The following is a 17,167-nucleotide window of genomic DNA, read 5'->3' as shown; positions in this document are numbered from 1 at the left end:
TAGCAATTTCGAGTATCAGTGCATATAATTTCGTTAGAAGCTAGTTTCAGTATATATTTTATTAAATTAAAATGGTGGTAGTTGGTAAATCAAAGCTTATTAGGCTCTGATTACCCTCTATAGCTCCAATTACCCATATGCGTTTTAATATGTTTGTATTAAATGTTAAAATGCCTATAAAAGGAAACGCACCACTACGAAAGCATCTTGAACCTTTTATATCCTAGAAATTTCTATCAAAAAAATTCGGATAAAACATATAGGAATGGACGCTTGGAAAGTGGCTAGTCACGTTATAATGATATAGATTCAATTAAATTCACTACATCGCTTTTAGAACGAAAAAATAAGGAAAGAAGGCAATCAAAAAAAAGGAAAAGTGGAAAAGTAAAAAAGAAACTTCTTGAGAATGGAACTGACACGTCTGAAGGAGAAGACATTGAGAATCTTTGCGATTCATCACATCGGCTATATTCTCTAGAAGGAAAGAAAGCAACCAACAAAAAAGGAGAAGTGAAAAAAGTAAAAAAGGAACTTCTTAAGAATGGTACTGACTTGGCTGAAAAAGTAGACATTGAGAATCTTTGCGACGATGAATGAGAATATTCACGTTATACGGTTACGTTTATAATAAAATTTTTATGAATAATAATAAAGTAGCTTGCATTACACATATGGGATTTTATAGTTTCTTATTTCTCACAAAGTCAGGTAATAGAGCGATTCTGTTTTTTTATTCTTTAAAGTTTATTTGTAGCCAAATGCCCGATTATGTAATGTTAACGCTATGATTAAATGATAGTGAAATAACTAAGGATTTAGTTTCTAATAAAAAGTGCCTGAAGTATCCATAAATTTGCCTTTTATTGAATTTCTTCCTAATAGGCTCAAATTCCCCCTACAAATAAAAGTGAGTTAGTGCTGGATACACATCTAAATTCTTTAAAGACAAAGTACTACCACATAATGTAATAAAAATAATTTCGTTGGAATAAACTAAACAAAATATAAAAATACACCTGTCAAAAAATAAAAATTTACAGAAATAAAAATCGACTTGCCAGTGAACGTTCAACACGTTCTCGATCACTACCGCTACCGTAGGTAGCAGCTACGTCGGGTGATTGTGACCATACAAGCAATAGCAGTATATACAAGGTGGTCCAGAATTATAGTTCTGTTATTTCCTCCAAAAAATAGAGTACTGCTTTATGTACTTTTTCTTATATACTTTTTCTACCTTCCATCCTGTGGCATGTTTTAGGTTTCCTGTTCAATGACTAGTAAGTGTTTTTTATGCAGAATTCCCTCTTTATCTACACAGTCTGTGTCTCATTCTTTCGAATCACCTTTCTGCCATTATATCCAGTGGCGTAAGGTACAGAATTACTTCCATAGTCATTGTAGGGAATTATTTTTTGCTCCTGTTATACATAATTGAACATCCTTTTAATTTATGGTAAAAATATGAGAACAATTCAGATAAAAGTTCAATTTACCTGGATGTACATAGCTAAGTATGATATATACAAAAACGTATTCATGATAACCATTAAAAAAAATGTAAAAGTGATTTAAAATTGTATTCCATACCTGAGAATTAATTACCATATGAACTCCTTGTAAAACGATGTTCTGAGCATAGTCACCTAGGAAATCTAAAATATGTTCGACTTGGGCTTCATATGGCAGTCCTCTTAACCTAACACAGTCTTTTCTAGTTCCGGAAGTTATGTATTGTTGTGGCAATAGAGGCACTTGTGGTATTTGAGCAATAAGAGGAGCTTGCTGTTCATACGTTTTTGGATCCGATGATCTATTCAAAACCTGAAATAAAAAATTTTTCTCGAACAATTTGTAGACAATTTGAACACAAATAAAAATATTGAGGGTACGTACTGAACACACACCACCATTACACCAACATTCACAATTACACTCTCTGACGCGCGTTTCGATAACTAAGTTAACGTCTTCAGCGACTGAAAGTAAACTGCACATTCTCTCATAGACGATAACTTGGTTATCAAAACGGGCGTCAGGCAGTGTAATTGTGACTGTTGGTGTAGTAGTGGTGTAAACAACGTGTCTAGTATAAATAAATATTCCCAACGGTACCAAAATAATCAATTTAATTAATCGTTAGTAAGTACAGAACTAATCATTCAGTGGCTAATCCAAAAAAATATCGATCACGAAAAATTAACAATTCAATTAATGATTTCGACAGGAGCGCTATCAGAAGAATTGTGCACAACTTTTTCTTTCAAAATGAGTTACCTAGAGTAAATAAAGTTCTGAGAGAAGTTAATGAAGATAAGGACTTGTCGGATTTTAAAAGATCAACCTTTTATAATTATAGACAAGTATTTTTGGTGTTGGCAATAAGAATAAAAATTGGAATATTATGAATACCTGATTTTTAAATGAATGTGTTCCATATTTTGGCCGTTTACTTTATATCTTTTCCAAAGATATAAAGTAAAAAATATCTCGTTTACATTGTATATTTTTGTAATAATAATTGTGTACAATTATTTACATATATAATTAATTTATTTCTTCAAATTCTCATTTCCTAGATCTTTTGACATATTAATGCATTTAATTGTTCTTGATTTTAGGTCTCTTCTGTTTTAAAATTAGTTTTTTTTTTTAATAATTTTTCTAAGAAAAATAAAATTTGACACCCACGATTTCAAAGAAAAAATTACAAATATAACGAATATGTATTCATTTATATATTCATTATAAGAGCATAATGGTATACGAAATCAACTTGATCCTCAAGATATTTGAACTTCAATTCATGTCACAAGAAGATCAGTGGTAATAAGTTAAGCTGATAGATTTATCCAACTATCAGATCCTAAATTTAGATGCTTAGCAATTCAAAAAGCAAAAACTGCATTGAAAGAAAATGATTATCTGGAAAAAATGATAAATAACATATTTGAAAAACGGATAAAAAGACACCACAATCAATTAAAGAACAGAACAGAAACGAAACATCAATACATAAAATATTACTATATGTACCTACAAGGACTTTCCCAACAACTTTCAAATTATTTTAATAAATGATATTGGTATACGCCATAAAGGACATAATACGTTATCCAAATATTTCACTAAATTGAAATCTAAAACACCAAAAAACAAAAGAAATAATATTATATATCAAGTGCCCTGTACTAATTGTGACGCAGTCTATATAGGGCAGACCTCTCAACATTTAGAAAATAGACTAAAAGGTTATCAATATGATAAAAAAAATAAAACTGCGTAACGAACCATGAAATATCAAAAAAAAATAAATTCAATTATAGATTCAAATATTTTTGAAACGGAATCTAATACACGAAAAAGAGAATTTTTAGAAATGGTTCACATTCATAAAAACGAAAAAAGCTGTAGATGATAAAAAACACCTAAATAATTTAAGTAAAATTTATAGAGCTCTATTTTGTAAATTAGAGTAATTTTTCTTATTAGAACAAATTTATTTTTTGATTTTATTCTTATTTTGATATTCATGATGAAGGTGATCAATATAAATACGCAAATTGTCAGTGCCAATATCATATTTTGATAGAGACTTAAAGAAAAGTCGAAACGTCTAATTTCATTTTTCTTCCAAAAATTATTAAAAAGAAACTAATTTTTAGGCAGAAGAGACCTAAAATCAAGAACATTTAGATGCATTAATTAATTTATATTATCAATCTGCTGTATGAAAATGCAAATTATATTCTTGAATATGTTTTGATTTACTATTTTTCTTTGATAAATACACTTTAGGCCTTATGATTGCAGTATACAACCTTGGTTGTAGAGCCAATTTTTTACAAACATCTTCCTAAGGGTGTAGAAAGCTTTGATTTCTATTTCCTTATGTATTCCATATTCCTTTTCCACTTGAGAGTTTATGAAATTTATTCCATATGTTTATCTGTAGGTTGTCTTCTAAAGTGTAGTATTTCATTTTAAATATTCATTTATAACAAGATATTTCAGCACAGGTCAAAGATGAGCGTACTAGCAAAACAAGAAAAATTATACAAATCGAAAACCTATAAAATAGTTTGCAAACTAAGGATTTTTATTTCAAGTTAATCTTAATCTCTGACCTACATAATCGATATTATGTATATACAATTTTCAGTTATATCTTTTCATTCTAGCAATAATTGAAATATAGAGGAATGAATCAGACATTTCAATGTATCTAAATTTATAAACAATAATTATTTAAACATATTGCCACTACATACGATTATAGTTTGTTTTGTTACATTTGTCTATATAATAATTCCTCGTGGATAAACAATTTTGTAATAAGAAGAAAATCATAGAAAAATCCTTAGAAAAATTGGAAAATAGGGAAGTCTTCAAGAACACTGTAATTATTTACTATTCATTCCTCTTTAAGCAGGTAAATTTTTAATTCAAAAACTACAAATTCGACTTGCGAAAAATAGAAAATACTATTCATGTTATACACTAGGAAGAAAAGGTGAATAAAAACATAAATAACATACTTGTTGCACTTCTGCAGTTGTCGATCTGAATAATTCGATATACCGAGAGCCTATACATTTTTTATGTTTGGAGAGAGCTTTTGGGGAATCTGATTCGTTTGCAAATAGAACAAACGCATCTCCTGTTGCCCTCCCATCCGGTTTTCTAACGAAAAGCACACCGTCTACACCGTCTAACACAGTGCAAGGGTTTTCACCGGCAGAGAAGAACTCCAACTGAAATTAACAAAAAAAAATAATATTAATATTTGTATTATAAATTTAAATGCAGTAAACTTAGTTTATAACTACACAGTTTCAAAAAAAGTATCGTGTAAGTGTTAGTCCAATATAACAAAAACTACTAGTAATTTAGAATTTTTCGTTATTGTTCTTTCTTGAAAATGACTGAAACTCTTCAATCAATCACAGAAAAAAACCAACTCAAGCCACACGCTCGCGATACAAAGTCTTTAGCAAAAAATCTGTAGCTTCCAATAGTTTTGTGGTTTTAGTATCTCAAAGCCATTAGACTTAGCTTTATAATTAGTAGTCTAAGTTCTTATTTCGGTGAATAGAAAATATTCAACAGAAATTAATCTTAAACATTGAAAAACGATTGTAATTAACAGTAAAAAAATTTACTACTAGTACAACCACTGGCACTACGCTCCCCGCCCTTGGCCTCGTCCACCAGTCCTCCAGTCATCACGGTCCAACGCTCGGCATCTCCACCCCCTCACACCTAACTCCCGAAGATTCTCTTCGACATCATCTAGCCATCATTTGCGCGGTCGCCCAGGTAGTCGCTGGCCCTCGGACTTCTACCGGTACGCTTTGCGCACCCCTTGCTCCTTTGGCATGCGTTCCTAGCATGTGACCTAGCCATCTGAGTCCCACCCTCTTGACTTCTGTCACCAGGCTGGGGTCTTCATAGAGCCGGTAGAGCTCGGTGTTTGTACGGCTGCGCCACACGCTTTGCGGATGTATATTTCTCTTATCTCTTTCCATTTTCTTTGTACACGCTATGTGTTGACAATGAATTGGTCAGTTCACTTGGACGTGTACTTATTTTCCAGAACCGCGTCTTTGATGCAGGTTACCAGTGTCTTGGTAGCGATGGTGATCTTTGGAAACAGCAGACTGACTCATATTCAGCGCACTGGCCACTTTTCGCTGACTCTTGTCTTGTCGCAATAGGGTGTCCGCTTGAGTAGCTTTATCAGTTTTGTTCATTCTCAGGTAGAATTTTTGTTTGTTGTTATGGAGATGCTTCATTGCTAACTAATAGTGATGGGTCAGGTAGATAACCTTTTATACGGTTCAGTTAACCCTAATTAGTACTATTATAAACAAGGGGTAGTTATCGATCATAACATATTGTTGGAATGTGAATACAAGAAACATTACAATAATTCATATAATTTTAAAGCTAATATCATTATCTTAAGATTTGATTAACGACAATATAATTTCGTATTCAGTTTTTTTGTCAGTGACTTGCGATTGCAAGGTTGTCGCCCGAGTTGCCTGTTTTGCTAACGAATGTATATCTTCTATAGATATCTTCGTCAGTTTAGCCATTATCTCCTCATTTACCAAAATCTATGACCATGTTCGACACTAAACATCCTATTTTCCCAGATTGTTTTTCCATAAATACTGTTGTTTGTGCAGCACCTCCTTAGTAATTTCATTAAACAACTGAAAAATGTCCCCGTGTAATCATCTCTCTTCGGTTATTTCCGATATTTTTATTTCGAAAATTCATCACTAGCTTCCTCTTCCTGTCAACCATACTATTAGTTACGATATGAAATGCTAATATTTTCGATAGATGGCCCCATAAAAAAGTAACTTTGAATTCCTTACTACTCGTTCAGATTATCCAATTTAGGATAGGTGTGAAAGTCAACTCAACTCTACCATTTCTTCACGCCATGATAAAAAAATACTGTCTCACTCAGTTTTGTGGTAAGATAAAGACGTTTCTACTTTTTTATCGACTATTTGAAACAGAGAGAACAATCAAAATCCATCATTAATTAGCCTAGCTGCATCGTCTGTTTACGGAAATTTCGAAAAAAGAATTTTATATTTCATCAAAATACTAACGAAATTGCACACTTTCAATTTGTGAAATAAAGTTAAGATATAAAGTTAACTTCCGAAAAATCACATTTTGTAGATGATTCAAACTTTCATATTACATTCGGGAGTTTTCTTTATTACAAACTCTCAAATTTTGAGGTTAATATAATGAGAAACGCAAACCCAAAAAACAAATTAAGCGAATCAACATATGTACTCTGTTGTCATTATAAAAATACTCACTACTTGTTTTGCCGAACAATCATACGGCAATCCTCTCATCCTGATAATCACAGCAGCGCCTTTCGACAAAAAGGCTTGTGCTTCACAACTAGATCCTCCCGCTATTGAAAGAAAATCATTTCCCGTGGCTCTATATACTTCTATCCATCTTGCACCAAGATGGTGCTTATGTCGCTTCAAAGCCATGTCTCGATGTTCTTGACTAACAAAACGTACTAGAGCTTCCCCGTTTCTTCTTCCTTGTGCCGATAGACACAGAGCTACACCTCCTCTGTAATACAAATATACCAATTTATAAATCTAACAGTAAAATATATAACAAATCATAGGTTTGTTCCAACCTGCTAGTCTGGACCATTCTCGAAACAGTTATTGGAAGCATTTAATTGATATTTTCTACTATCTATCGGTTGGAACACAAAACAGAATCGTTCGTATAATGGTAACTGCTCGCTTGGAACACGTAATCTCTATTGCGCAGAATCCTTACCGTACCAAGGACAATTTTTTGGTGGGTTGGAACGAACCATATATGTAATACTTCTATTTGGACAGTTGGTATGGGAATAAGGGTATACTGCGCATGCTTGAGAATGCGCAGAACCGACTGGAACCTGGGAGGATAGAGAAATCGTTGCTATTCTTAGTCGGAACAGCTTCCACTTATAGAAACTGTCCATATAGAATTATTACATATATAGAACGAACCTCATGATAATAAGAACTGTGGGAATTAAAGTGTCTAACGAACATTTGATATTTATTTTCATCCACTTGATTTAATCGAATTGTTCAATTTGTGAAGGTCTCAACACATTACAATTTTACGTATTAGTATTGTGGTTGAAAATGAAAATATTTTTGTTTTTTTTAACATTAGATATATGGAAAAAAATTTTATGAGAAGTGGCATAAAAAAAATGAAATGTGCCATTATTAAATATTCATGTTCTCTCTAGTTCCAGATACTTCGTACACGTTGCGCATGCTTGAGAATGCGCAGAATCGGAGGATAGTGAAATCGTTATCATTCTGTCTTAGTCGAAACAGCTTCCACTTACAGAAATTGCAAGTTATGGATGGTAGAGGTAACGAGTACCATCTCACATGAGAGCTTAGTTTAACAACTGTCCGCTTGTAGACGGTAAATTATAATTCAAAATTTGACCAGAATGGCATTCCTGTCGGACGAGATATCATATGATCGTTCAGTTCAATCTTCCGTCCGTCTCATTTGAATGTTAAAAAATTTTAAAGGACCTCCCTAACGTAAAGAATTTGATGGACACTTTCTGTAGCACAGAGATGGTTCTCCTTAACTCTACCCTCCATAATAGAAGTATTACATATATGCCGCCACACGCCAATGCGAATACGATCATCAGCTGAATGGACAGCAGCCGGTGCATCTTTCGAAGGCTACAAAAAGTTTTGTGGCAAGATAAAGACGTTCCTACTTTTTTATCGACTATTTGAAACAGAGAGGACAATCAAAATCTATCATTAATTAGCCTAGCTGAATCGTCTGTTTACGGAAATTTCGAAAAAAGAATATTATATTTCATCAAAATACTAGCGAAATTGCACACTTTCAATTTGTGAAATAAAGTTACAGATTGATATAAAGTAAACTGAATATTTGAGTGGTCTAAACAACAAACCTGTATGAAAGTAAAGTAATTTGGGAAGTAAATAAAATATGTAGGTGACGTACAAAAAGGATAATAAAAATGTGACATACCGTGAGAAGTGAATTAAATATGAGTTATGTACAGTAAGTAAATAAGGTGAAACGTAAATGAAATGGTGGCGTACGAAAAGAACAAGAATAAGATAATATGAAGTGATTAAATATAGTTTTAAAAAATCAAAAAACATGCTTATAAACCACATAAAAGTAAAAAGTTAAGAATAATTTTTATTATAAGCTTAAATAAATAATAAATGAAAAAAAAAAATAATATAATAACTTTCAAGTTTGATGTGCTTTGAAAGCGTGTTTTTTAATGTTTCAAACTATATTTTTCACTTGTTATTTTCACATGTTATGAAAGCCTGTTTTTTTGTTTTTTCCATCGATTTATTGTCAAAAATGGAATTTCTCTTAAAGTTCTGATCATTAATATTGTTAAACTCCAACAGAGGATGCATGGATTCTCGAACAATATAATAAAATTTAACAGAGGGCAGACGATTTTAAAAATCTGTTTCGATGTAAACAAAAAATTTTCAAAGATAATTCCTAATAAAAAATTGTATTAACAGAATTTGAACCTACGACCGTCGTATCCGGAGGTTGACACCTTAGCTCGCTCGGTTAACGAACGCAATTAAAGTAGTGGGATATACTAACAATAATAAGCCACTTGCTCTTGGTCCAAAGGAGAGTTACGAACAAGCTCACAAACAAAAGCACATTAAATATTCAAAAAGGACCAAAATGAATTGAGATAAGGTGGAGAGCAAAGGAATTATATAAGTGACAGACATAAATGATGAAAATAAAGTAGATTGGCGTGAATTAAGAATTAAATGAGTGGGTGGTGTACAAATAGAATAATAATATGGTCAAATGATGTGAAAAGTGAATGTTTGAATTATGTACAAGAAGGATCAAGATGATTTTAAAATAAAACAGAAAATAAACTAAATGTGTAAATAGCTTACAAAAAGCACAAAAATAAGGAAAAATGGGGTAAAACGTGAATTGAATGTTTAAGAGGTGTACAAAAAGGACCATTATATGTAAGTAATAAGTCAGGTTAAAAGCAAATGAAATGTATATGTGGTGTACATAAAGGATAAGAATAAAGTAGTATGAGGAGAAAAGTGAATCAAATGTAATACTCGGTATACAAAAAGGACCAGAATGAATTAAAATAAGGTAAAAAGCAAATAACATATGTAAGTGGTGACAAAATTATAAAAATAAATTAGAATGAAATGAAAAGTTAATTATATGTGTGATTGGTATGACAAATAGGACAAGATTATAGTGAATGAAGTGAAAAGCTAATCGAATCTTCGAATGATGTTCAAACCGGACCAGAAAGATTTTAAAATAAAAGATAAAAGAAAAAAATTGAATAAAAAATGTAAGTGTAGTACTTTAGAGTACTACCACGATTTCAGTAGACAGGTAATAACCGAAGAAGACCTAGAAAAGGACACCTTAGGGTAACATCGTACAAACAAGATCGATATTTGCTAATGCAGACGAATAGTGATGTTCTAACAAAACATCAAGACCAAAACCAAGATTCATGCATTGCATGTCTTATAAATCCTACAAGATATAAGAAGGTTACACATTAAAAATGAAATTTCTTTGGCATACAAATTCAAAATAGGAAAGCTTACTTTGCAACATTTAATCCTCTGAAAAATTTGGCTATATCTTGATCACTACTTTGCCAAGGTAATCCTCTGGCTCTTACGACACAATTGCTGTCTATTTCATCGTCTTTGGAACTGAAACAATTGAAACAATGTTTGATAAAAATATTCCAAAATGAGATTTTTTCAGTCGTCACAAAGTACCAATTATTTTTGCACCTTTATGACTTATTGATTTTGTGATAACAAATTTAATGCACTACTACGTGATATTATGTGAAATTATTGTTATTCGGGATTGCAATTTCTACCAATTTATTTATATAAAATTGAAAACAATATAAATGTTTTGTCTGGTGATACAGAGATTTAAAAAAAAAGTTACATAACAAGACAAGTGATAAATTTCACACGAATGAGAATGATGTTAACATGGTACTAGCCGAGTTAAATGAAAAAAAAATCACTTTCTATCGAGGCGTGTACGCTATTTTTCCTACGGTCACTGATTAATTATACATAATTTCCAAAAAAAGATGCTTCTAAAGTCCATAAATAATTTTTTTCATATACAAAGTCATCCTGGACTTGCTGGCCCCTCGTTTCTGAGTTATAGGCCTTCAAAGTTGCGAAATCTGTAACTATTACATGGGTAACCTGTACAACCTAATGATACCAAAAATTGATTTTTGCTTTCAACAAAAAGATACTGTTCGTTTGACTCGATAAAATTTATGCTTTAGGAGCATTTTGATCCCTTCTATAAATATTTTCAATAAATAATTACAATGTAAGATAATTTTCTTCGGAATGTCTGTATTGGGCATGAGCCGCCCCTGGCCTTTAGCCCATACTCACTCCCGAATTTTTGCATCAAGTCCCGAAACACCCTGTAGTCTAAAGTATTCTATAGTATAACTATCTATTATGCTTTTCTAATTCTATTCTATTGAAATAGACTTCAAATTAGACAAAGTCATGATTCAGGTCATTTATTTACAAAAATTGAACATTTTTCTTTATTTCATAATTGAACCCTAATAATTTGTTCGAAAATCTGTTAAAACCAAAATTATTTTTATCAATAACTCAATTCTCCACCATCTTCAGTTTATACTCAGCTTAAGGATTATATGTAATAGTATCCATAGACTAAATTTATCTTAAAGGAATGTTATATTTATCATTATTATTTTTGGATTATAGTTTAAGGATTATTCTGGACATTACACTTGGTATCAACTCACATACAACTGCTGTTAAAACCATTGAATGATTTGATTTGACAGCAATTAAAGTCTTATATTGAGGGGTTAGATATCCACAGGATAAATCTATCCTAAAAGATATTTGCTAATTATTATTATCAATATTCAACTGAAGTTTTTAGATTATTCTGAACATTACAGTTACCATTAAAACACATACTACCTTTAATAGCATTTTGGAATCATCAGAAACTCTGACTAGGCATCAATTAGTCTTATATTGGAGCCTAAATATATCCTAATGGAATGCACCATTTATTATTATTATTCAATTCAACATTTTACACCATTCTAGACATTACACTCGGCATTTAAACAAATACAAATGCTAACAACATGTTGGTACCATCAAAAGATTTGAGTTGGTAGCAATTGAAGTCTAATGCTTCAAATAAAAGATTGAGGTAAATCATACAAACTGTAACTGGCTTGAACTAAAATCACTTAATACTATTAAACATACCTTAGAAGTTTTATAAAGGAAATTTAATTAATTTTTTGGTTAATTTTATCAAAAATATTCTTGGTTCTAGCTATAGGGTTAACTGTAGAAAAATTTACTCGTGTTTCAATTAATTATGGTTAATTAGACTTACAGCCAATTTTGCTGCAATTTCTGTGACTTTGGTGAGATATATAATTATATATTTCAAATGATATACATTACCATATTACAAATAACTCTTCTAAGTAACTTCATCAATGAATAAATGATAGTTACTTAATATATTGTTATATGAGACAAATTATTCGAAAATCTTGTACAGTTTCATAGTATAAATTTTATAAGAGGGTATTGGTCTGATGGTGAATAAATTGTTCCTTAGTAACTACACAAAATTGAACACAAAATTCCAAATTGTTCTAAGTCTCTTCTGTTTTAAAATTAGTTTTTTTATAATTTTTGAGTTTTTATCAAAATGTAAAGATTGAAAGTAGTTCAATTTCATCTGTTTTTCAAAAATTATGAAAAAAACTAATTTTAAAACAGAAGAGACCTAGAATCAAGACGATTTAGAAACATAAACATATATATAAAAGGTCTAAGAAAGAAGATATTGAAGAAATTTAGAAGAATTAAAGAATATCATATTTTTTTCCAAAGTGAGTCAATCTTAACTGCTAGAATAGTCATGTTGAGTCTCTGTAGGATTTCAACTATTTGTTTACAATTTAAACCAGCTAATAGATGCTGTTACAAAACTTTCCATGATCAATCTAATGGTATAATTTTATAAATCTGCTTAAAACAATCTTTCTTATGCTTCTTTTAACAAAATAAAGAATATGCAACAAAAAGGGTATTAGTTTAAAATTCAACATCCCACTATAATTCAAAAGTTCTCTTCTGAATTATAATCATGTTTTATCTTTGATGCATATTAATTGTTGATCGTTATATAGATCAATATATTTATTATCATGTTATTACTGAAATTATAAAATCTCTTCTTTATATGTTGTATGTCCATCTATAAGGGTATCATATACACTGCGACCCAAAGGATCAATTGTGTCCCACTTTCTTGCTGGGATATTGGGAAACCCGGTTCTTACAGCTGATCTATTAATCCCATTTTTTTTTATATGTTAAAGCATATATTATTACAATAATTCATAAATATTCCCCTTAGTAAATATAGAGATTCATGGAATTGAATTTTGCGCGTTTATTTATAGGTTATGAACATTTTAATTATATAAGAAAACATTTTTTACTAAAATTCGATTATTGTTTAATATTAAAACATCCGGTATTTGATTACAAAAAAAGTAACCATATTGATTTATATGGAAAAAAGTTTTTAAATCCTATTTTTTCAACTTTTAAAAGAAACATATGTAAAAAGTTTCAAGCTGTTATTACGTAAATAAAGTGATTATAGATAAAAAAAAATACATTGAACGATTTTTAGGAAGAGTCTAACAACAACTAATCATTCGCATTGATAATATGTGGAATAATTATTGCATAATATGAATAATTAGATCAAAATGTAAAATATTTATTTAATTATTGTGTTGGAATAAAAACGTAAACACATACAAATAAGTTCATATTTGAATCAACAGTAATATATAGTTACAAATATGATCACAAAAGATAAAAATTAAAAAAAAAACTCACCAGAAAACACAAAAACAACAGTGGCAGAATAAAATATTCACTAGTTGTAATTATATTAAGAACGAGGTGATATCACAGACAGTTTTGTCGATTAAAGTTTAAAAATGTAACTAAAGGTAAATCACTGCAAATTAATACTATAATGAACTATAAAGTTATAAAGAATTTAAAAAAAATGTCGATTGTCGAAAAAACTTAAATTCTCTGTCTTCGTCGTGAAGAATTCCGAACACAAAATAACACAGGAGCTGGTCAACGTGTAATAACTAGACAGGCCCGCACTTCAAACTAGGAGTTATCGTTTACTTGCTATTTTCATTATTTGTGATTGATGTCAATATTAGTTTAGATATTAGATTAGAGCTCAAGTATTTAGTAAACAAAAGATGCAACTTTCAGACAGAACAAGAACAGGGTTGTCACAAATTTTATTTCTCACAGTTGATAAGAATCCAATTGTAGATCATTTTGACTGTAGAATAAAAGAAAAACATCTTGTAAATAACAGAAAAACTAAAATTATATACTGTCTGACAAAATAAGGTAAACACTCGTTTAAATATTAGTAGCAATCACTTTTCAAAAATACACATTCCATTAAAATGCCAAGAATATGCAAAATTGGTTAGCTGTCCCATCTAAGTGACTTTGGCTGAGATAAAATTTTTGGATTTCGCGAAAATGTTCTATATATAAAATACCAATAGAACCAACAGATTTATACTCCAGTGTCAAAAAGCGGTTTCAAAAACGTTTCAAAAAGTTTCAAGAACCAGAAGCTTTAAACGTCATAGAATAATTGAGGCTCTTATACATCTGTTTAAAGGGCATAGAAGGATGCGTACAGTATATTATCGAATAAGAAATTTTGATCTTTTTTCGGTCTATCCATACTGGGTATTGATTCTACTAGTTGATCATCGTCCTAGCTAACTGCTATGGTACAAAGTCATTGAGACCAACAATGGAATCATGTCAATTTCAGTCATAAATCTCGCACTAATGGCAGAAAAAGGGTAAGAAAGGAACGTGTTAAACGACGGAATTCACAATTTGATTGTGAGCATTATAGTATGGAGTGTTATTGAATATGGCGGAACTGGTAATGGAGCCAAGTTATTTCATACTTTCACACCACGATGGACATTATTTCTCAATAAGATAATATCAAATCACACCAGATAATACATATTCATCATAGGTCAAAGCCAAACAATCATTTTAGCATGGCTAGCAAGATCTGAACTATCTCCAATTGAACTAGGACCTAATTGGTCGCAGTATCTTCCATAATAGTGCTCTCTTTTGAAGTTGAGGTAGCTTAAAATGAAACACTCTATTAAAAGCAAACCTAGATGCATCAATGTATGCATAAGGAAACGAAGCTTCATATCATGTTATGTGGAAATAGCTTCAATTCGTAGGGAGATAATTGAAATTTTTACATTTTAATATTGGTTGGCAAATATTCCATGTATCGTATCGGGAATAGTACTAAGTGAAAATTAACAATTTGATCTTCTCCTCTGCGAATCCGATGAGGAAGAAACCAGTACATATATTTTACGGTCAACCGGTTTTTAATCGTTGGGTAGTAAACAATATAGAGTAGATATTTCCACAAAAATCCAAAGGATCCCATAAAACCTCCTCTTTTGTTAGTGTGTATATCGGTGCACTATTCGCAACAAGATACGAACTTACACATAGCTATATACACAGATTCCTTATCAACTATAACTTCTATCAAAAAGCATGCAGCAGATAACCTTTAGTCTAAGACATACACGACATAAATGAATTGAAAATACTTCGGTCACCATTATATAGATTATCTTCTCAGGTTGGGATTATTGGTAACGAAAAATCCGATTGCCTTGCAAAAGAAGCCACTTCTTTCAACACCATGATTAACCTTCAAATATGTGGAGACGTAAAAGCTTACCTGAAAAATCTATTCCAAACACCTTGCCAAATCATTGGAATCAAGTAACTCCTATTATGCGTGATATTCAATCAACAGTTAATCAATTTATCAATTCTGTTTTATCCAGACTTAATATGACTGTTATTCCCAAAGTGGCCACAATCGACTTTCACATGTCCAAGAGATTGAACCAGTTCCTGGACGACATTTTCATGTATAATAAACTAATGGATTGTAATTTATACTATGGAAATAGCTGTCACATGCTCGTTCAACTGAATAAGAATCTATGATACAGATTAACTAACATTGCTAAGCTGAGTTGAAAAATTGCAACAGGCTAGACACAAACACAAAAGATCTACTTTTAACATTGTATCTATTCACTTCTGAAAATTGATTGACTTAACAGAAGAACATTTCATTACCATGTTTTACTGTTTGACTTCAAAATATCTTCTAAATGGCTCCATATGGCAGAGAGAAAATTGAACTTTTTTTAATAATGATTGAGATTGGCGAGTAAATTGAAATTTGAGTATTTTGAGAGTAGTATGACAAATACCATCACCAATTCATATATTTTTTTAATTTAACAGGAATATTTTATATGGATTTTGTGTAGAATCAAGTAAAATTTCACCCAGTTTTTTCTAATATTCCAACTGAAGACAATGGAGACCGCCAGAATCTAGCTTTTCGATAGAAAATTTCTAAATATTTGGACGGTAAATCATTCATTATGGGGTTATTTGATAATACACTTAGGCAGAGTCGGGCAGGAATTGCAAGAAACCAAAATTCAAACATTAACTTAAATTTTGTTGTTCTAAGAGTGTACTCCAATTTTTTATTGGAAAGATATACTCGAATGAACAATTTTTATGGTTTTCCGACCGTTCTATTCCAATATGAATCAACTTGAGATACATTTTTGGAATAATCTTAACAAGCGAAATTAGAAAGTATGAAAACTGTTACTGAGGTCATCAATCAATGGTTAATCACATCTTATTCTAAAAAAAATATATTTAAAATGTTTAGGCGAATGATGAATTCTTGAGTTACCTTATGGACGCACTGTTTAAATACTAGCAATAGTAGAGACACTCCAATTTATTTGTGGATTTTCCTTGACTGGAGTCTACTTTAAAATACTAGTTATCTATAAAAATAATTAAAAATTATACAGTTCAGTACATAATGTCAAGTACGGCCCAGTATTTCTTTATCGAAATAGTTCAAAGTGGGGTAAGTAGAAATGTCAAATTCGATTGGTTCAGTTCAATAGCTGATAACAAGAAACTGATAAAGAAATCCATGCTTTCGACAAATCTATTTAAATTTTATAAAACGCCAACATGTACTCAAGAAATTGGGCTATCTGTTAGTTGAATATTTTTTATATTTTAACAAAAATTAACATAGATAATTGGTATAATAGATATTTTAATATTTAGAGTTTATTGTAAATTGTAAATAAATGTGATTATGAGAGCATAGGTAGCTGGAAAGGCGAAATTTGAATGATTCAATAGATTTACATCAAAACAAATATTAGAGATAAAAAATTGAAAACAAATCAAAAAGGCAGTATCACGTTTCAATAATTCTAAAATTGTAATTTCAGCACGTTCGGTAACCATTATATCTA

At 30.8% G+C, this 17,167-nt stretch overlaps 1 protein-coding gene across 2 annotated transcripts in view; it reads right to left on the bottom strand.

Moving 5' to 3' along the window:
* Window positions 1–17,167, bottom strand: part of LOC130894372 (RNA-binding protein fusilli) — a 187,994-nt gene that overhangs the window by 56,187 nt on the left and 114,640 nt on the right. For both annotated transcript variants that reach the window (XM_057801149.1, XM_057801148.1), the window contains exons 6-9: window positions 10,215–10,325; window positions 6,855–7,125; window positions 4,542–4,757; window positions 1,594–1,827 (exon numbers count right to left, since the gene is read on the bottom strand). In XM_057801149.1, the coding sequence (XP_057657132.1) occupies window positions 1,594–1,827; window positions 4,542–4,757; window positions 6,855–7,125; window positions 10,215–10,325 (832 nt within the window). The remainder of the gene's footprint in view (window positions 1–1,593; window positions 1,828–4,541; window positions 4,758–6,854; window positions 7,126–10,214; window positions 10,326–17,167) is intronic.

Source organism: Diorhabda carinulata, chromosome 5 (assembly GCF_026250575.1).
Source record: "Diorhabda carinulata isolate Delta chromosome 5, icDioCari1.1, whole genome shotgun sequence".
Classification (NCBI taxonomy): Eukaryota; Metazoa; Arthropoda; class Insecta; order Coleoptera; family Chrysomelidae; genus Diorhabda; species Diorhabda carinulata.
Note: the sequence above shows the minus strand (reverse complement) of the source record. Positions and strands in the feature narration are given on the sequence as shown.